The 22044-nt window shown below is 41.2% G+C and overlaps 2 protein-coding genes across 4 annotated transcripts; one reads left to right on the plus strand and one right to left on the minus strand.

Moving 5' to 3' along the window:
• Positions 1–454: 454 nt before the first annotated feature.
• Positions 455–9540, plus strand: LOC128473811 (transmembrane protease serine 12-like). Its single transcript, XM_053456041.1, has 6 exons — positions 455–491; positions 628–823; positions 3288–3553; positions 4265–4407; positions 7885–8121; positions 9433–9540. The coding sequence occupies exons 1-6, from the start codon at positions 455–457 to the stop codon at positions 9538–9540; spliced, it is 987 nt and encodes a 328-aa protein (XP_053312016.1).
• Positions 9541–10783: 1243 nt separating this feature from the next.
• Positions 10784–20899, minus strand: ATF1 (activating transcription factor 1). 3 transcript variants are annotated; one of them, XM_053455815.1, is made up of 9 exons: positions 20622–20899; positions 16780–16890; positions 15836–15939; positions 14855–14965; positions 14278–14378; positions 13496–13626; positions 12240–12404; positions 12008–12167; positions 10784–11682 (listed from the first exon to the last, which is right to left on the minus strand). In XM_053455815.1, exons 4-9 carry the CDS (start codon positions 14963–14965, stop codon positions 11538–11540), a joined length of 813 nt encoding a protein of 270 aa, XP_053311790.1. In that variant the 5' UTR covers positions 15836–15939; positions 16780–16890; positions 20622–20899; the 3' UTR covers positions 10784–11537. The 3 variants fall into 3 exon arrangements, with proteins under 3 accessions (XP_053311790.1, XP_053311788.1, XP_053311789.1); XM_053455813.1 differs by having other exon boundaries at positions 14840–14965; positions 20622–20898; XM_053455814.1 differs by lacking the exon at positions 20622–20899 and having other exon boundaries at positions 14840–14965; positions 16780–17030.
• Between the last annotated feature and the right edge of the window lie 1145 nt (positions 20900–22044).

A 22044-nucleotide genomic window follows, 5' to 3' on the forward strand; every position in this document is an offset into this window, starting at 1 on the left:
GTAGTTCCCCATTTCTGGCTAAACTACAATTCCCACGATACACTTCTACGAGCGTTAAGTGAATGTAGTGCGGCTGAGCATTATGGCAACTGTAAAGTATAATAAAAGTAACATAGATTTGGTGGATGTAAGATACATTCGCTGGTGTCAGATACCAGCTGTAAAATATAGGAGCTTTCAGGAGATGTCGCCTCTGTATATGTTGGTGCTACTCCAGCGTTGCACTTGAATGAATGCTACACACGTTTTATGGGCGCCACAAGAGTAACGGGGTTGGACAGAATGTGATTAGTAAGATGCAAGGACTGTTGGAAAGTACTCTTTAAAAGGACCAATGATTTTTCCTCCCCTATACCAAATTGAAGAGAAGCGCTATGCTTTGAAGCTAATCCCATCACCTTTGCATGAACTCTGACCCTAGCATGTCTCGCAGCCTAGTGAGCTGACAGCAACGATGGGTCAAGGAGCAAATATGAGGTGGAAGCCTCTGGGTGAGAGGAACACAGTGGATCACTTAGAAAGGGAAAGAGTAAATATAGTTTGCTTCACTGATCTCTGCAAATCATGAGCCTGATCTCCCCTTTGGTGACCGAATACAAAGTCTTTTGTTCTGTCTTTTTTTCCTAGTTTGTGGAGAGCGCCCTTTGGTAGACACAGCCGGATCGCGAATCGTAGGTGGTCAGGATGCGCTTCTAGGAGCATGGCCGTGGCAAGTCAGCATGCAGTACTCCAGACGATTAATTGTATATAAGCATTTATGTGGCGGCTCTCTAATTCACAACGTCTGGGTGCTGTCAGCCGCACACTGCTTTGTACAAAAAAGGTACGGTACCTAATTGTATTGTGCGCCTCGTTCCATTGAAAAAATGTTGGACACTCGCTTTACGTATCCCTGGCGTTACACGTTCTCATAGACTGCATATAAATAACTCTATTACCTGGGACTTTGCAAGGTAATGTTTACTATAAAACATTACGTATATTTTAGGGATGTTTAAAGCCTATCTAGAGCAAAACTATAAAAGTTGGCCTGGTCTCCTGAGAGTACAAATGCCTACTCCAAGTATTAATAGATGGATGGATAATGCTTTTCATGATATAGAGAGAAGAGGGCTTAACAAGGAAAACGGTTAGGGCGGACCCGACTTTCAAAAAAGTGTTTATAACAAAGTCCACTGCGGCTAATAAGCCAGCATTATTATTGTTTTATATAGTGCCACTATATTCCGTAGCGCTGTACAATGAGTAGACAGGGCATAACATGAATTACCGTATTTGCTCGATTATAAGACGACCCTGATTATAAGACGACCCCCCAAATCTTAATATTAATTTAGGAAAAAAAGAAAAAGCCTGAATATAAGACGACCCTATAGGAAAAAAGTTTTACCAGTAAATGTTAATTCATTTAAACACTTTTTTTTAATAAAAGGTATGCTTGAGAAAAATATTTTGGTTTTATTTCCTTCTATTTTTCAACCTGCCCCCCAGTTATGCACATCTGCCCCAGAGGTGCCTTATACCCCCTATATGCCACTGTGCCCCATGATATGCCTTTTAACCCTCTAAATGCCACAGTGCCCCATGATATGCCTTTTAACCCTATATGCCACTGTGCCCCATGATATGCCTTTTAACCCTATATGCCACTCTGGCACTTAGAGGGTTAAAAGGCATATTATGGGGAAGAGTGGCATAAAGGGAGGTTTAAGGCATTTCAGGAGGCAGAGTGGCATTAAAGGGGTTAAAAGGCATTTCACAGAGCACTCTGCCTCCAGAAATGCCTTACACCCCCCATTTAACACTCCCCCTCCCTCCTCCAAACTTACCGGTGCTTCTGAGTGTGTGGGGGGGGCGCATAACACAGGAGGGTCCAGGTCCCCTGCATCTGAGCCCCAGGTGCTTAGTCCGGGCAGCATGTAGAGCTCCACGCGAATCGCGTAGAGCTCTACACGCTGCCCGGACTAAGCACCGGGGACTCAGAAGCACCGGTAAGTTGGAGGGGGCATAACATAAGAGGATGCAGGTCCCCTGCATCCTCCTGTGTTATGCCCCCCCCTCCAGCTTACCGGTGCTTCTGAGTCCCCGGTGCTTAGTCCGGGCAGCGTGTAGAGCTCTACGCGATTGTATCGTGTAGAGCTCTACGCGATTATATCGCGTAGAGCTCTACACGCAGCCCGGACTAAGCACCGGGGACTCAGAAGCACCGGTAAGTTGGGGGGGTTAACACAGGAGGATCCAGGTCCTCTGCATCGCTGCGGGGGATCTGGATCTTAGTCTCATAATCAGACCTATTTGAGGTCTGATTATAAGACGACCCTGATTATAAGACGAGGGGTATTTTTCAGAGCATTTGCTCTGGAAAAAAACCTTGTCTTATAATCGAGCAAATACGGTATATAACATAACTATTTGACTTGCATAAATAATGGGCGAGGAGGGCCCTACTCAAAGAGTTTACCATCTAGACGGATTTAAGGTGTACTACACAATAGGTAATACACCCTAAATACCTTACAGACTATATGGACAAAAAGTATTTGGATGTCTATGTATTTAGAATACAATGCTATAAAAGTCCCTGTTGGTATAATGCTCAGGTGTCCGTTTGTCCATATAGTGTATATATATATTGTGCTGACAGGTGTATATATAGTTACCTAAAACGGGGCCGGTTCCTGGGACATCTTAATATGGCTGCCCCGATGCTCTGCTGGTAAGCTCTCTCATCCAGATTACATTCTGTTTGATCCCAGAACATGCATGATGTATCACAGAATGATGCATGATCTAGCGGAGAGGATTGCTGGTGAGTATGCGCAGCCCTCCCAGCAGTTTTATTTTCTGTTTTTATATCTATGCCTGCTTGGTGCTAGAATAGAGATAATGGATGAAATAAAAATTTCAAATAACCTTTTTCCATATACATTTCCTAGCCGATTGGATGTAAAAGATGAACGTTATCCTCTGCAAAGTGACACCGTGTTTTTTTTTTCCAATCACAAGAACATTTAAAAAAATGTATGTCCTGTACTAGAAAAATACACTTGTGTGTGAAATTTCCTTAATTTTGACTCGCATATTGCGATAATACCCTGAATTCTACTGGCACACTAGAAATAATGTAACTTTAACTCTACTGTATAGCTTAGATATGTATTATTTGATCTAGTGTGTGCTTACATGTTAGTAGGAAAGAAAATCTTTGCACAAACAAAACAATATTGTTTTAAGAATACATATTGTATGCTTGCAACGCTTGTTTTGAAATGTATTTTGTTTTCTAGCAATCCTAATAATTGGAGAGCTGTGTTTGGATTTATCGATCTGCTCAACCCCAGCAGTACATCTGTAATCTCCCTTATTGAATATATTGTTATTCATGCAAACTATAATGGATCCACGCATGAGCATGACATTGCCTTACTGAAACTGATGAGTTACATAAACTACAATGATTATATCCGACCAATCTGTTTAGCAACGCGAACCTTATCAGTTGACCCCTTATCACTGTGCTTTATAACTGGATGGGGCACAATTATGGAAGGAGGTAATTTTTATTCTTTAGATACTACCTTTAGGATATCTTTCATTAAGAGACTTGATATACCTAGTTTCTTCATCATTTTCTTATCAATCCATATTAAGTTGAATGGATCCATATTATTATTCATACTTTTCTCAATACTGTACCAACCTAAGTTATGTTTATTTGTTTGTCTCCATGCCATCGCATGGGAAATATGAGAGACTTCATAAACTCTATATAAGTCTGGATAACCTATCCCCCTCCTGAGAGATGCCCCTCCTCAAGATATTTTTTGAGATCCTAGGTTTCTTTGTTGACCATACAAATATTGAAAATAATTTATCAAAATCTTTCAATGTTTTCTTAGGAACAGCATACGGTATCGTTCTAAACAAATATAAAATTTTTGGTAATAGATAGTCTTTAAGTATGTTTATCCGACCTAACCAGGATAACTCTATTTTTTTCCATCTAGAAGTTAAAAGTTTCATTTCTTCTAGTAGAGCACCAAAGTTTAAAGAAATTATTTCTGATAAATTTTTACTAATTTTGATGCCCAAATATTCAATTGTATTCTGAATTTTAATTGCATTAACTCCCTCTGTAAGAGATCTTTGATGGTTTTCATTCAGATTTAATGAACAAATACTTTTAACTTATTGGGCCGTTTATTATTATTTTATACGTTTTATGGTTTAAGCTTCCATTTCTACTTTTACGCGTTAATTATAGGTCCAGCAGCTGACATTTTGCAAGAAGCACAAACAGAGCTAATTGCTTCATCCGTTTGTAATGGAACAAGATCATATAATGGCATTATTACTAATAATATGATATGTGCTGGATTCGAAGGTGGAGGCATAGATACTTGTCAGGTAACAACAAAACAAATCACTACTTTGATAAAAATGCCACCAACCAAATTAATATGTCCGTTAACTCTCTATTTTCTGTGTGCCTACCTTGCCCTGTGTGCTGTTGCACATCAAAATGTAGCATGTAGTGTGCCCTGTATATTGCAAAACAGATTTAAAAAGAAGAAAAAAAACATGTCGGGTATTTCTGTTATCTACAATTGCAAAAACAATTCTAAGAAACATGACTGGTTTGGGGGAAAAAAGGAAGAAAATGTAATGTTATGGCTACCTTTGCTAGTGATCGGTGAACAAATGGTTGCACAGTGGTCTTCTTTCCAAAAAATACATACGTTTTCGGGAGTTATTTTTGAGCTGGGCATGATTTTATGCCCTGTAACCGCCAAAAAACATTTTTAAAATTTTTTTAGTTTTCTCAAATTCAGGACACTTACTTTACATGCTTTGGAGACCATTTTCATAGTAAAATATTTGAAAAATGTTTTATCTACTTGAAAAGCTATATATAATTTATGTGGATGCACAAAACATAGAAGTATCATTGCTAAGGAAATGGGGTAAGATGCTGAAAAAGTCTCAGATTTTTGGGCACAAAACTTCCTCGGTACTCAATATAGTAATTGTTGGAATGAAAAAGCCTAATTAGAAATATCTCACAATAGACAGACACTAATACTTTATAGCTCCAGCTGCCCGTGGGTTATGGCGAAATAAGAGCAGTGTCCAAATGTACGTAGTCAAAGGCAGAATCTACTGCCAATAACCAACGATAATATGTTACGAAGCTCGTGTGGACCTCGGGCCAGCTTACCTTGAGAGGTTAGTATTATAAAAATATCCCTGCTTCTAAATAATATCTTTAGATTTAGGTACAAAAAGTGGGTTTCAAAAAGGCCAGGTAGCTGTGTCTGAATTACGATTGTTACGTACGTTTTATATTTGCATAAAAAACATCAAATTCTGTGAACAGTACAATTATTTTATTTTCTTTGAACATGGCCGTATATTTGGCGTGTAGAATTATTTTACTATATGGCTCAAAACAGTTGCCCCTTGACGTTCCATGTTAAATTAACTTGCAGAGAGCATGTCATATTTATGGGTGGCTGGAGGCCTCCAAGCTTATATTGCTCAATGTACTGTATAGACTTTTCAAAAGCACCAAACAGACTCCGGTTGGGCCTTGGAATATTACAAGTATTGTGAAAGTGTGTGTGTCAATTTACAGAAAATATGTACCACGTGTACAGAATCGAGCATTGCGTATCCTCCTGATGTTGTAGGAGCGGTTATTCTATATAATGGTGGTAAATGCATATAACCATATTGCTCCGAGATAGAATCTTTAATCGTAGATGATGCTTTATTGTGCCAGCACTGAAAGAGATGTCACAAAAGACTCTTCAGATGAGGATGAGAACTCTGATGTCCCACAGGCTTATGCAACTACCTCTTTTCATTTGATGTTATAAAAGGAACTATTTTAGAGAGGTGTAGGAACACACTTGTACACGGTCACTTTTAATATAAAATGTAGCACTGCTGCTCCTAGAGACCAGCCTGAAACATTGTGGAGATCGCAAGTGACCTGAGGACTATTGATAATTATAAGAATGTGATAGAGTACAGAGAGTTGTCATAAATGGTACATTTTCAAGCTGGACAAAAGTGGTAAGTGGTGTCCCTCAGGGTTCTGTTCTGGGACCAATTTTATTCAACATATTTATAAATGACCTTGCAATAGACGTTGAAAGTCATCTTTCCGTGTTTGCAGATGACACTAAACCCTGTAAAGTAATACAATGTGAGCAGGATATTACTTCGCTGCAGAGGGATTTAGACTTGGGGACTGGGCATACAAATGGCAGGCGAAATTTAATGTAGATAAACCCAAAGTTATGCACTTCGGGGTAAGGAATGCACAAGCAATTTATACCCTAAACGGTAGTGAATTAGGGATAACAACAACTGAGAAGGATTTGGGAATTGTTATAGACAACAAAACTAGGAAATAATGTGCAATGTCAGTCTGCGGTTGCTAAGGCCAGTAAGGTATTGGCATGCATAAAAAGGGGCATCAATTTGCAGGATAAAAATCTAGTTTTGCCCCTTTATAAATAAATGGTAAGATGCTGTGCAATTTTGGCTACCTTTTTCTAAAGAAGGATATTATAGCACTGGAAAAAGTACAGAGACGGGCTACAAAATTACTAAAAGGAATGGAACACTTTAGTTATGAAGAAAGGTTAATTAATTTAAATCTGTTTAGTTTAGAAAAACAGCACCTCAGAGGGGATATGATAACATTATATAAATATATTCGGGACCAATACAAACCATTGTGTGGAAATCTATTCATAAACAGGACTATGCATAGGACACGTGGTCACGCATTTAGACTGGAAGAAAGGAGATTTAGACTAAGGCAGAGGAAAGGGTTTTTTACAGTAAGGACAATAAGGATGTGGAATTCTCTGCCTGCAGAGGTAGTTTTATCAGAGTCTGTACAGACGTTTAAACTGCAACTGGATGGAGACTTGAAAAACATAATATTCGGGGATATAATATTTAAATTATGAGGAAACAGCTTGATCCAAGAAGAGATCTGACTGCCATTCTGGGGTCAAGAAGGATTTTTTTCCTCTAGTTTGTGCAAAATTGTAAAGAGCCACAACTGAGTGTTTTTGCCTTCTTTTGGATCAACCGCAAGAAATAAACAGATATGGGAAAGGCTGAGCTTGATGGACGCATGTCTTTTTTTTCAGCCTATCTAACTATGTAACTGTTCATTGGTCAGACCTTTATGTGTGGATTCAGATGGCATTCATTGCTTTGGGTTATTGCCTGATTCAGAAAAAACAAAGTGTTCGCTGTATTGTATAGTGTATTAGTGAATAATTTGGCAGGTACTAAACCCGAGGAAGGCGTCAACATCTTACCCATAATGTGCTTCCTTCCTGGGCTAAAGAAGCCATGAAAACGCTTAATTCACTTGCTAGGATGCATCTGGCCTAAAAGGGTAAACTTCTGTTACAGTAGATCCCATGGACTGTATATGGAGTTTAGCTGCTGCCAACCATTCAAGTCTCTTGTCAGGGGTTCTATCCTTGTGCTTGCAAACAAATAACTAAATCTAAGAATATCTAAGTTTTGAACTACATGCTAATCTATGTATAACTAATGTCAGGTATACATCTTTAAATTGACACTCCCTTTGTATTTAAACAACGTCCTTTCTGGATTGATGATTCTTTTGTTATATTGTCTTTAATTTATTGAATTCAGAACCCCGGTAAATGTATTATCAGCAGAACCAGCAGTTTTTCTTCATTTTCTGGATCTGGAATTAATAGATGGAGTTGGAATTGTCGAGCTGTAGCTGGTTACATGTCAAGCTTCAATGTATGCAAAGTTCATGCACCTGCCTGTGATGTGAAACGTCCTCACGCTATGTAACCGTCTCTTTAATGATTTTAGGGAGATAGTGGGGGACCCTTTGTGTGTTACGTTCCAGAAAGAGAGAGATTTTACCAGTTAGGAGTAACCAGCTTTGGATACGGCTGCGCTCAAGCTCGTTTCCCTGGAGTCTACGCCAGAGTGGAAAGCTATCAAGACTGGATAACGGGGCGAACATCTACAAAGGTCGTGCACAGCGGTGCCGACACAGCCAGCATCAGACAGTATAACCTTATAACTTTTGCCATTGTGATACTGGTAATATTTTTACTTAGGGTCGTATAATTGTCTTATCACATATCATATCACAATGACTTAGTAACATATCTAAAAGCCATGTCGAAGCTTCTTTCATTCTTTTGATAATTGTTACTCCTATGCTGGGGATAGTGTAACTGCATAGGAAAGTTATGCTTGCGTTATACATTAATAAACATGTTTACCTCCTAATTTACTGTGGCTAAACAAAAAAACACAAGTATGGATGAATTCTGTAAATAATCACACCAGTTACCATATAAGCATAGTATTTGGTTTAAACCGAGTATGCTGTTTGGAATAAATATGGAAAAGTATTATCTGACAACAACAAAAAAATTAATTCTCACCTAATATTTCATGTTTTGGTAAGTAGTGGAGCTAAACGATGGGCTGTGTGGGTAACTACCATTACGGTTCTTGATTAGTTACAGCCAGCAGACAGTGGTTTTGAAAGACTTTCCATATCCATTCAGATCTAGTGAAGACGTGTACATTGTGTAATGTTTTTGGACAGGGAGCCCCTCGGTCTCTATGCACATGAAACGTCCAAAGTAATGGATGCTTGTGTTTTACATCACGTTGCCCACGGGTTTCCCAACCACGAAATCACTTGCCGCTTTTTGGTGAGGGACCCCACGAAGCTGCGTATGCCCACACTGTCTAAATGTTACAGATATTTCTTTATAAAAACCGGAGAAGATCTTACACTGAACCTGAATTCTTCATACACCTTTATAGCACACATACAAACTAATTACTTGTCTGGTATACAGCTTCATGGGAGGAACTCCTGCTCTCTCACTGATTTCTTTTATGTGCCTGTAGTCTGCTGAGGAACATCGTTCAAGATGATTAATATTTGTGCTTTTTGTAGACAGCAACTGGGGAAAGAAGGGCTGTGCTGACCCCGTAATGCTTTAGAGAGTCATCTGGAAAGCATGCCCTGCGACTACCCGGTGTGCCATAGGGCTGCATACCTGCCCTTACTGGCGCCGGCTGGATACGTGTGACTGATTGCTGCTAGAGTATAATAATGTTAAAGTGCCAGGACCAGGCCAGCCCTGCTTGAAAGTCAGCTCACCAGGCTCCAACTTAGCAGTTCTTGGATGTAAAACGTATCACTGTTGAATAATGTATAGTAACGTTCAAAAGCGGAAACCACAACTCTCCTGCAAACACACACTTTAATAAATAAATCCCATTAATCGAGGGTTAATTGAATCAGGGTCTATACCAACTCGTATGACGGCCTTTCAGACAGGGATAGTGCCAGGAAGTAATCTGGTTTAACCTATTGCTCTCTGTAAGAACGCCAATTACCTCTACTTTATCTCCTACAAGATGCAGATCTCCTACAGTCCGTGCGCACGTGGCAGCTACAGAAAAGAAAATGAAGAACCATTAAAGACGCTGTAAAGCTTCATAACTATTCCTACATTCACATGCTTTGCAATAATTTACATTTGGCAAACTCATACGGGTGAGTGGGTTGTGTTGGCTTGTCATGCACAAAGAAGGTTAATGGAGCACATTTTTTATTTTCTTTTGGTACGACACCAACATGACTTGGACATAAAGGTGGACTTAACAAGGTAGGCATTAAAAGCATTAACATATATGTATAGAGATAGTTGCCAGGAGCTATATTTGCTGGCAGAATTTAACTCTTTTGTTTCTGTAATTCTTGGGTTTTAAATGCGTTTTGTTTTCTAGCAACCTAGAGAGCTGTGTTTGGATTTATTGATTTCCCTTATTGAATATATTGTTATTCATGCAAATAATGGATCCACACATGATCATGACATCACCTTAATGAAACTGATGAGTTACATAAACTACAACTATTGATTTTACAGCTTCCTGGGCTCGGTGAGGAGTTGGGATTATCTCTCCAACCAGCCCATGATCCGCAGTGCCACAAAAGTGGGGCAGTGTCCAAAAACAAAATCCTGAATGTCTGAAAAGGGAAGGTTGAGAGGAATATTATTTCTGTCAGTTACCCCGATGCAGATCTACTGCTCCTCTTATATTTTTTTTCCTAGATTTTATGCACTTCTCCCAGAAAAACTTATGAACCCCACCCAAGATATAGCGCCCATAACAGGAACACATATCGCGTACATTTATTTCCCCGCGTTTCCTAGAACCCATCCACTCCAAACAGTCCACGCTGCGCCTGCTTCGTTAAACAGATTCCTTCATGCAGCTTATTGGTGTCGAGCCCCTCGGTAATGCTATCCAACGAAGGATGAGAGGTGACCCAGGGGCCGCCACAAAAATCCGCATGATTAACTTCCTAGCCACACAACGAATGCCGGAGGGGCCGATAACACACATTGTAGAGAGATCACTTTTAGCCAAGTAGAAGACATGATTTATAAATGCAACGTCCACAGAAAGCTCATGTATTTAACACAAATGTCCTCGCGCTACGCAGCCGTCTCTTATTACCTCATAGCTTTTGCGGCTCTGATATGAGTAACATTTTTATTTAGCGTTTTACCACTTGTGATGGGTGTTTATTCCCAGTGATTTAGTAACAGATCTAAAAGTCATATGTAACATTCTGCATAATCGTGCTGGGGATAGTATAGCTGCCCTTCAACAGAGCCCTGTGCTTATTATTATAATTATGAAGAAAAAAACCCATTCACATGAATTATGTAAATAATCACACTATTTATTATATCATTTTAAATCACACCCAGTAGCCAAAAATATGAAGAAGTTTTACAAGGTTTTTTGTTCAACTTTACCAACTAACCGGCATTTGGTTTAAACCTGATGTATGAAGAGCACTTCGTGGCAAATAATGCATGTGCCAAGGATGCCCTCTGGAATAAAATTGGCAAAAGACCCCCTTTAACCCCAATAGATAGATGAGAAAAACAAACAACTTAAACATAACCAGGAAATTATAGACGCCTGATGAAATTACGAAACTTTTTGCAACGTTTTACATCTAGCAAAATAAGCATTAACTCCAAAACCGGGGATAACAGAACGAAGCAAAATATGTACATAAAATTGTAATAAAAAAAAGTAATGAAAACATAAAAACCTACAGTTACACGCGGCAATTTGTCATTATCTGACCATTCGGTGGACTTGCCAAATAACAGAATGCCTCGTGCTACTACTCGTTAACTGTAGGAAATCACTAATTGCAACACACAACTCATAAATATGTTTTTACTCCCGACATAGGCAACGTATGATGGCGAAACGCAGTGTTTATTGTCTCTTAACCACAGTGAAGGCTAGATAGAAAAAAAAAATAGATTCATCTTTGACCTTTCACGTTTTCTATATACGTTTAGAAAAATTTGGTATAAAAGAAACCAAAGTGTTTTTTTTTTTTATCTCATTTAAAATTAATACAGTTCAAAAGGAAGAAAAAAAAATAAACAATTTTAAACTGTTTTGTGGCAGTAGAGGTCCTTTAAACTCTTTAGTTCTTCAATTAAAGTCTTGTTTTGATTTTCCAGAACCGCCACCCTGTTTTCCAAACACTTAACATATTCTTTCTTCTTCCGACGGCATTCCCGGGCAGCCTCCCTGAAAATGAGACGTTATACACCGTTGCTGTAAATAGTCATGGATTACAGGAGCATTAAGGGCATTGGGAACCATACTAGAGTTTAAAGGTAAAGGTTTATCTTTGGTGGGACAGCGAGTTTAAAGAGACATGTTAGAATTTGACATTCTTAAAGAAACCATTGGTATAAAAGAGTACATTTTTATTTCAAAGACATAGGAAGGAAGATGGACGGTCACAGTTGTTAATATTCACAGCAATTTGTATATGAAGACATAATAACCTTTTGCCTCTGACCAGAAATACAAAATATGCAGAACGTATCTCTAATGGTAACGGGCTTACCTGTTTTTCATTAACCTTATTTCACGTTTCAAGTGTGGATCATCGGTCTTCGTTGTCCCGCAGGACAGTGTGAGAGGGGAGGTCATGACTACGGTTTGTGGAAGGGAGGTGGTGGTGGACGTGGTTCGTATCTGGTATGTCTGCATGTCTCCTGATGCAGCTGAAAACACAAAGGCAAAGTTTTAAAAGCCAGATTATAAAATACACAGCCACAACTGATGTTAATACTTACTCTGCACAACCACTTGATTGCCGGGTACAAGGATCTGCTGTCCGTCGGAGGTCTGGGCATACTGCAGGATGGTTGTACCCGCCTGATTACTGCCAGCATTTGCCACCGACAGTGGCATCCCATCCGAGCCAGCAAACTGCAGAGTACCGTTGGCTGCAAAAGTCACTGAAAAATAATATATATATGTTTATGTTACTTTTCCTGTACTAAAGATACCGTATTCAACAGATAGTGGCACTTTTGAAAAAGTTTACATATTTTCTTTGAAATATGTTGATTCCAGTACAGATTCACTCATACATTATAAAACGTAACATCATACTGAACAGGGAAGGTGGGTTTTATTTCCGAAATCATCATTCTCTGCCCTATGCACGAGACACGGGTCCAAAACAGTGGACACTTGTGGTACACGGGAAGCTCCAGCTAGATAGTGTTTACCAATGGTTAGTCAATTGCCCCCGCTTTTATTAACCCCTTAAAAACCGAGGTTTTTTTTGTACCCTTCGTGACAATGGCTGTTTTAACATTTTTGTGGTGCTCATGTTTAGCTGTGATTGTATCATTTAGTGTACACACACGTTATATATTGGGTTTTTTTCTTTTCAGGACTACAAGGGCTTTCTTTTGATACCATTATTTGGTCATTTCATCTAATTTACCATAAAAAATATTTTTTATAAAATATGGTGAAAAATGTAAAAACAAAACACTGTTTCTTTGATTTGAAAAAAAAGGTACCCCTCTACAAAAGGTAATGAAACAAACTGCTAAATAGATTCGTGAGTTTAGAAATAGACAATTTTTTATATTTTTATTTTGCAAATTATAGGGCAATATGTACAAATAGTATTTTGCCATTTCAAAGCAATTTAGTTTTAAAAAATATGGTTTGATGGGGTAAGTTAGACATCCTAGGGTATTTTTAATGCTGGTGTTTTAACTCTTTCCATGCACTAATTCTAGTTGATCACCTCCTAAGCAGGCATCCAGCGCCATATTGTATATGGGGTACTTGGACGGTTCACAAGATTTCGGTGTGAACATTTGGGCGAAACTCATTTAATGCTATGATGTGCAAGGCACATCATTGGTCATTAACGGGTTAAATGACACCAACGTGGAAGCTGCAGCTGCCGTATTGTCTGAATGTTACAGATATTTTTTTTAACCCTAGGAGAAGAAGATATGCACATTTTATAAACATGAATTGTTGGGAAAACATGGATTTTATGTGCATAGCATAGTGTACAAACCATACTGCCCACTGCTTGTCTGGTATATAGTTGTGGAAGGAGACATGGATGTAACAGAGGAAACCCCCGCACTATCGTCGTTTCGCCTCCTGTCTGCACCGTCTTCTGAGGACAGATCGTTCAAGATTTTTCTATATGGGGACAAATAAAGAAATATTACGCACATACATTATACCCAACCGTTCTGTACTTGTGTTATTGTGCAGGTAGGACCCGGGGGGGGGGGGGTCTGTAATAATGTATAGCAGAGTCAGAGCAGAGACCACTGCAGAAAGTTATACAGACTGGACTTCTATAGTAATCTGTATTTTATTTTCTGTGCCAAGCTGACCCATTGCTCCTGCCTGTACTAGATAACCCAGTATGGTCATCTGCTAGAGCTATGTGGCATTTTATTTAATTGATATCATGCCTGTTTTACTTTATTTTCATTATTAATGAAAGCGCAGATATCGGATCTGCACTTGTTCTACCCCTGTAAATCATAGTATATTTAACACTCATTCCTACAGCCTGCAACACATTCCTCCGTCTCTCCACAAACAACTCCTCTGCTGCCATCTCCTTTGGGGACCTACACTCCTAGGTGTGCGATAGAAAGAGTGGTGGTGTAGGCACCCTTATCTCCCCTAACTACACCATTCAGCATATACCAAGTTTTCCATCCCATTAAAGTTACTCCACTGTCTCTTAATATTAAAGTGTTATAATCGCCCACCGGGTCGCACGCCTCGTTAAGTGGGCATCCCCGTTTATGCCATGGAATGCTGGTCTCAACTCACCTGTAAGATGGCCGACGCACCAAATTCCCATGTGCCTTTTGGGAGGAATTGATGCTGTCGGATGAATCCTGGGAGTCCTCACTGTCAGACTGAGATGATGCCTGGAAAAAATGTGGTTTCATTTAGAACAACAAAGTGCATCTACAGTACCCCTTCTGCACCACAGGATGTATTAGAACCTTCTAAAGAACCTTCTTCAGAATACCTATGGTATGTTGCCACTGCCGGGGATATTTCCCTGCTGGTACACGGCAGATTGGGCTGCCATATGACATGCTGACGACAGATGAAGCATAATATATATATATATATATATATATATATATATATATATATTTTTTTTTAAGTGTTCAGAAACCTTGATACCCTAACACAGAATTATATTTATATAGCCGTATATATATATATATGTTATATTATATATATATATATATATAAAATCACGTGTGTGCACTAAACATAAAAAAAACAAGTCTGAACACATTTATGGTGAAGGACCCAGGTCATGCAAGGTTGAATAATAATAATAATACACATATATATTATATACACACAGATTTACCTGAGATGCAGGTACCTGAGGAGAATGTATTACAGATGAAGACTGGGCTGTCTGGATGACCCCCTGAACTTGGACCTGTTCCCCTGGCAGCATCACGGTGAGGGGAGTCGCTCCTCTTACAGACATCTGGAACAGGAGATAGGAATAGTTACCTACATCCCTAAATCAGCTTATCTGCTCCCAATATACGATCCTTTATTGTTGTAGCCTGACTGGCAGCCAGCATTGCGGTTTACCGGTCATCGGCTAATGGAAATGTCCAACCCTGACCATGAGCACCAGCTATTTAAAGGTAAGAATTGACGTAGCAGCCTTGCTGCATGTAATAAACAGTTTGATTCAGCAGCAAACTCTTTTCATTGAATACAGTACAACTCTTTTAGTAATGCCATAACCCCAAATAAAGGGTTTGGAGATTTGTATTCCCAGGAGGAAGCTTACCACTTAGTATTGGGAGAAGGCATAATTTATCTATATGGAAACATGCATTTGAACAGAGGCGTGTTCTGGCCTAGATAACAGCTCCGACGGCTCTGGCAATATGGTAATTCATCCCCTGTAACGCAGCACAGCTAGAATATGCCTCCGTTCACGTGCATACATCCATACAGACAGACTCTGCTGTACAACAACAGGCTGGTAAATATAAGAGTATAAGTCAATCATAATGCTCCTGGGCGCCGTCTGATGAATGCTGATAGACACCTCGATTTCTCTAGACTGATCACATGGAAACATAGTAATGTCTTGGAACTGCATCGCTTGCCAGTCTGTCACTAAAAGAAGCCATGTCAGCTGGGTACGACCCGGTTGAAAATCACCACCATCTGGCTAAATAGCTAGACGTGAAACTTAAAATTAGTTGCTCTGCATCACGATTGATATTTTCATGGCACAAATGCATTACTTTCCAAATTAAGGGAACGGCTGAAATTTCTCTCAAGCAGCACTTCTTGATCACCACTGAATGGAAAATAATGGAATAACGCTCTTCACCTTTTGGAAAGTTGTCCTTTTCACGCAGCGATCTTTCGACAGACGAGCAAAATAATTCTTCAAGGTTGGCGTTAACACATCTGATACTTCACAGGCTGGCTCACCTGAGCAAAACATCAGCATGATATTATTTCAGTACGTTAGTTAAAGACAAAGGAATGAAGCAGAAATGTTATTCTGGCTCAGGAATCTCGTGCCAGCAATTTCGCAAAACAGTTCCATCAATACATTGTGTAACATTAAGTAAAACCGCCAGGGCAAAGCGGTTCTAGACATCAGTGAAAATGTAAACAAATATACATAGGCTATTAGAATAACTGCAAGCAGCACAAGATATATATAAGTCATATATGTGTATATATTATATACACACATACACTGATCGACCATAACATAATATTGTGTAGGTCCCCCTTTTGCCGGCAAGACACCCCTGATCCGTTGAGGCATGGACTCCGCTAGACCTCTGAAGGTGTGCTGTGGTGTCTGGCACCAAGATGTTAGCAGCAGATCCTTTAAGTCCTGTAAGTTGCGACGTAGGGCCTCCATGGATGCATCCTGGTGCCATGTGTTCTCCAAGTAAACAACGCACCCGGCCATCCCCGTGATGTAAAACATGATTAATCAGACCAGGCCACCATCTTCCATTACTCCGTGGTCCAGTTCTTATGCTGTGGAATTTTACCACACGGGCCAGCCTTCGCCCCCCATGTGCATCAATGAGCCCTGGCCGCCCAGCCAGGTTATGGCTGGTTGGTGTGCGTGTATATATATATATATATATATATATATATATATATATATATATACCAAGAAGCATATGCAAACAAAAAATGGATGCCAGTTTTAAAATAATTATCCTTCTCCAAATCATAAACATTAAATGTAACAGTTAAAATATGCTAACATTGGTGTGGTGTAACTACGTATTGGCGGGAAGATACCTGTTGAAGGAACTGAGTGAGTCTAGATGACCAGGTAAGCAGATAACGCTGCTAGTCCAGGTATTCTTGCAATCTCTGCTGCCCTTCTTGGGACACTTCTTCCATAACAAACTGCAAGACATATTGTTAACTGCAAGCGTGAAAGAAACACCAGATAGCGATGCATGTCATACTACAAACGAAAAGCCAAGCGTGTATCTGATTTACACTGCACGGTTGTACAGGGAAGTAAGTCCTGAAATAACACCCAGTATTTACATAGCGCCTTTCTCCCAGTCAGACTCAAAGTGCTTTTAATGCACGCTTTCTGAATTAACCTAATCGGCAGCTGCATAAAAGCCAATATTATTTCCCAATCGATGGGTACTTACTTACGACCCTGCCAAGCCTTGAACCTGTGATCCTGAGGCGCGAACGGACTCGGCAGTCAGGGTATTTACCCACCGAGCTATCCCACCAGCGTGAGCAAAGCAAACGACGTAAGCCGCATTCCACACAAGCAATGGCAGCAAGTACTGATTTCACCCAAGAACGGTGAAAACATTGAAGTGTTCACTACACATCAGCTTATATGCCATGTATACAAGAGGGCGATCTATTTTATATATGTTTGTGAATATCATACCAATTGTTTGCTTCTGTCGCTGCTCTGCCACCTTTAATGCAGCACAAAAGGGGCATCTGCATTTTGAGGCAGTGTATGAGAGCTACAGTGTATGCTAGCGACGTGTTTCACATTGCTGCCTCGCCCTCAGATATGTACGACGATAATACGTTTTGCAGAGGAACTCCATGTACACCAACCTTAGCGCAAAATACACCTTACAACTTCCTACCTCGTCTTGCTGACGGTTTATGGGAAATAAAGTAAAAATCTTCTATAGAATAAAATTTTAAACTCTAACTACTGGATTTGGGCACCAGAAAAAAAATCTTCGTATTCCACGAATATTCGCCCGTTCCCGTGTTCGGTTTTTCTTTTTTAATAGGGGTTAATATGGGGTTAACGCAGTACATAGCAGCTTTGGCGCCAGGATTTTAAAAGGTCCATACGAGCATCTCTATTGGTCGCCAGCAGGGGCCTCCTCTGCCATCAACCAATGAAGTCACCAGAATTAGGAATCTGCACTCACTCCCCACAGGAACTCAGGTGCTTAGCTGTGCCAGGAAGGGCCAGCTCCCCAGTAAATCAAAAATAGAAGAAGGCTCCAGGCACGCAGGGGTTCCATCAGACAGATTTATTGTAGGAAACAGACAACAACGTTTCGACCTCACAATGAGGTCTTTATCAACTTGATAAAGACCTCATTGTGAGGTCGAAACGTTGTTGTCTGTTTCCTACAATAAATCTGTCTGATGGAACCCCTGCGTGCCTGGAGCCTTCTTCTATTTTTGATCAACCAATGAAGGGCAGCTGCTCTTCATTGGTTGATGTCAGACGAGCCTCCTACCGGCGACCAAAAGAGTCGCTCGTACAGATTTTGAAAACATTTAACGCATATAAAAGTAATTTGCTAAAAGAAAAATAAACTGCCCCTTTAAGCTTGGACTATTGATAAAATGGCTGGGAGAAAAGTCAAAGGTATACATTTATATCTTAGAATTCCTTGACAGAAATGTATCTACGAAACATGGAGATACATTCGTTTACTATGACCACAAAGACTACATACTGTTCAATGCGGTTCTATGGTTTGTTTTTATTCTTGAGGTGGTAATCTAGGAATACATCATGTTTATCATGTCATATCTGTGACATCATACCCAAGAGCCAGCAACAGTGTCTTGGTTTTGTGGGTCTACAATGGATTTCAGAGAAGGGTTAATGACTCAGTATCTACCCATATGTTTTAGAACTACGATTCCCATGATGCTACATATAGTCCCATAACATCAGGGGAGTTGCTGGGTGCCTAACTCCTGCTGAACATCACGCTCAAGCATAAATTAATCTGTTACCATGGCAATTTAGAAAAAAAAACTCCAAGCCCCATCAGCGTGAAAGTGTATAACGTTGAGAGGTCATGTCACGAAGGAGATGGAGGTTCTCTAAAAGACTATAACCAAATGCTTTAACAGGAGGCTGCATCAAGGCTGCCAGGTTATATGATGGAAACTGAAAATCAGTAAAATTATTATTGTGCTTTCTTTACATATTTGTTATAAAATAGGAATAACACAAAATAATTCATGAGTGCTGGTGACATCACCTGGCAAATGGAAGGTATCTTTAAATACATGTTTAGATCACCCCCTCCCCCATCCAGCGCATGACATCAGCCCCTGGAACAGCATGCAAATGAGCTAATGACCGACGGATGATGCATCCAAGCACATGTCATCATTCCAACTGGGTATACGTTACACGTAGGAAATAATCCCCTCACGCTGCTTTCAAAAGCATTTACAGCGTTGGCTCTCAGTAATTTTAACGGTAATAAATTGCGTTATCCCGTCCCAGCCAGGATCTTACACATCTCCTCTTTAATACACTGTACAGTGCTGCAGATTCTTGTCCATGCCCTGATTATCTCCCACCTTGATTATTGTAACTAGTGTGGCTGGTCTATCCCTAACAACGGCACTTTAACCTATTGTGTAATACACTCTAAATCCCTCTAGACTGTAAGCTCGTTTGAGCAGGGCCCTCCTCACCTGTTGTCTCAGTTAGTCAAATTGTTATGTTACATACTACTTGTTATGTCCTGTCTACCCATTGTACAGCGCTACGGAACTTGATGGAGCTATATAAAACAATAATAGTAATAATAAATCATATCCAGTTTAATACATACTGTTGCTCCGGGGTCACGTTTTGTGTGGTACGTTTTGCAAACGGATCAATTCTGCAGAATTCCCCCAAACGCATTTGCCCCTTTCCCCATCCCCCTGCCGGAGATACACATGACGTACTCACGTACGACGTATTTTACACATGACGTATGTGTAAAATCTTCCCAATGATTTGAATGGGAGCACTTTGCTGCCACTGATTGGCTGCTTAAGCGATCAATCGGTCACAGGAATCCCCCGATTTCATTGGAAGTGCTTCACGGACACTGACGGCAGATTAAGCAGCCAGTCAGTGACAAGATATTTCTGATCACGGGATAAAAAAGATTTTCCAGCATGGCTGCGAACGCCATGGCGTATTATAATATAATATAAAGGTGATAGAATGTGCATTATTCTATAACATGGGCGTCGGGGGCATCAGACTCTCTGTACGTGGTGTATCGGTTTGTCTCCATCGGTTCTTGTTCTGTCAGACCCTTTAAACGTATGGATTGTAAGAATTGCTGAGTTTCAGCGGAACGGCTTACGTTTCCTCTCGCTCCCGTAACGCATGTACTAATATAACCGCATCGCCTTAAGTGTTACTCTCGCTTCTGGCACGCAAGAGGTTAATTATCACACCTGCTCATAGGTGCGAGACATAAATATCTTCCCCCAGCGGCTGCTCCTACTACAGCGGAATACAAACAGATAATCCACCCATTGACCATCAGGGCTTTTCAGCGATGCCAGGGGCCGGCTGTCACCGGGTACCGTAGCCTAGGCGTGGGTACGGTAGCCTAGCAGGCTTGTGAGTGTCCCAGTCGGGCTCCTCGCCCATACACACACCAGCACAGCAGGATCACCCCAGCGCAATCATTCCAACGGAGCACACATACAACTACAGTAACTTTAATAAGACTGGGGAGGAAAAAGTTACACAAGAAGCAGCACTTCCCAAACTCGGCCAGCAGTATACACACAGCTCCTGCTATTGCCCGGGATACCCCGTCCGGGTGTTGTTGCCCTGGGCTGTGCCTCTCCTCAAACTGTTTTACTTTAATTACCTGCGTCCTCTGAACTCCCAGATCAGTGACCTGCTCCAGCCAATCACCGGGGTGAACGTCTCGGGTCCCCCCGGGGAGCCGCCTCCTGCCCAGATCCCGTCACAGGAAGAACGTCTTACACTCGGGCCGCTAGTGACAGCGACAGCCAAACCCACTCGTGACGAGTCCTGTCGAGACCGATCAGCCTAACCAGCACTGGAGTGGGGGAGATACTGGGCGACGTCCGGTAGGCCACTGGCTGACGTCAGCGTGCTCGGTGACGTCACTGTCATGGTGACGTGCGGCTCATGAGAGGCGGGAGTCAGTTCCTCTTCCGCTTGAATGCCCGGATGGAGTAGTGGGCGGCGGGGCGAGTACTGAGGGTTTTCGTGGATATCTCGGCAAAGACATATTTGCCAGGTCCGGCCTTCACGACGGTCGGCAAACTAGGGGTTAACTGGCCCTGGAGAGTCACCAGCTGAAGCGCAGAATTCTCCGTTGCAGTCGGTGCCGGGGGGGAGGGGATGTCCGTTGCAGTCGGTGCCGGGGGGGAGGGGATGTCCGTTGCAGTCGGTGCCGGGGGGGAGGGGATGTCCGTTGCAGTCGGTGCCGGGGGGAGGGGATGTCCGTTGCAGTCGGTGCCGGGGGGAGGGGATGTCCGTTGCAGTCGGTGCCGGGGCGGAGGGGATGTCCGTTGCAGTCGGTGCCGGGGGGGGATGTCCGTTGCTGTCGGTGCCGGGGCGGAGTGTAATCAATACATGGCCAATGGCCATACTCACTGGATTCTTGGTTGTTTTTCTGGGGAGCTGCATGTCTGTGACTGGGTGACGCACTTTCTGTTGTAATGTTATTAAACAGCAGCCGTTCTTGGGCCGGTGACTCCATTAACGAGCATCATTCATAAAACACACTTTTCGCAGATTAATTACGGTTTGATGGAGTCTTTGGCACTCGCCTGTGTGAAGGAGGAAATGGGACTTCAGAAGCGTCCTTCCTTCAGACAACATTTACGCTAGTGCGGCTGGTTCATCCCCAACAACGGCACTTTTACCTCTTGTATGAGACGCCTTAACACCCTCTAGATCAGGGGGTGTCCAAGTTTTTCTGCAGTGGGCCACTTCATCAGAATTGTATACGTGTGAGGGCTGCACTCATTTTTCACTGTAAGAAAATATGACCTTCAATCAAATATGCAGATTAAAATAAAGTAAATGACGCAAAACCTTTACTTTTCCTCTCCCTGATTTCCGGGCTTAGAAAGTTTTGTGACTACAAATTGAGGATAAGTAAAAATGAAATAGTTCCATTCGTTCTAGGGATGCACTAAAATGCAAGTTCGGGACCAAAACCAAAAATTCAGAGTTCACCCAGACGAGACCGAAAATGACCCCCACACCTTTAAAAATAAAACAACCACACTTTTAATGAAAGTAACACACCTAAA

This window comes from Spea bombifrons, chromosome 2 (assembly GCF_027358695.1).
Source record: "Spea bombifrons isolate aSpeBom1 chromosome 2, aSpeBom1.2.pri, whole genome shotgun sequence".
Taxonomy (NCBI): domain Eukaryota; kingdom Metazoa; phylum Chordata; class Amphibia; order Anura; family Pelobatidae; genus Spea; species Spea bombifrons.

Bases quoted from the DNA above. Each gene is read 5' to 3' on its own strand.
- LOC128473811 (XM_053456041.1), top strand. From the start codon at position 455: ATGGGTCAAGGAGCAAATATGAGGTGGAAGCCTCTGG. The intron at 492-627 runs GTGAGAGGAACA...TTTTTTTCCTAG, and splicing joins TATGAGGTGGAAGCCTCTGG to TTTGTGGAGAGCGCCCTTTG. The intron at 824-3,287 runs GTACGGTACCTA...TTTGTTTTCTAG, and splicing joins CACTGCTTTGTACAAAAAAG to CAATCCTAATAATTGGAGAG.
- ATF1 (XM_053455813.1), bottom strand. From the start codon at position 14,965: ATGTCTGTAAGAGGAGCGACTCCCCTCACCGTGATGCTGCCAGGGGAA. The intron at 14,379-14,839 runs GTAAATCTGTGT...CATTTTTTCCAG, and splicing joins CTCAGGTACCTGCATCTCAG to GCATCATCTCAGTCTGACAG. The intron at 13,627-14,277 runs GTGAGTTGAGAC...GTCCCCATATAG, and splicing joins GTGCGTCGGCCATCTTACAG to AAAAATCTTGAACGATCTGT.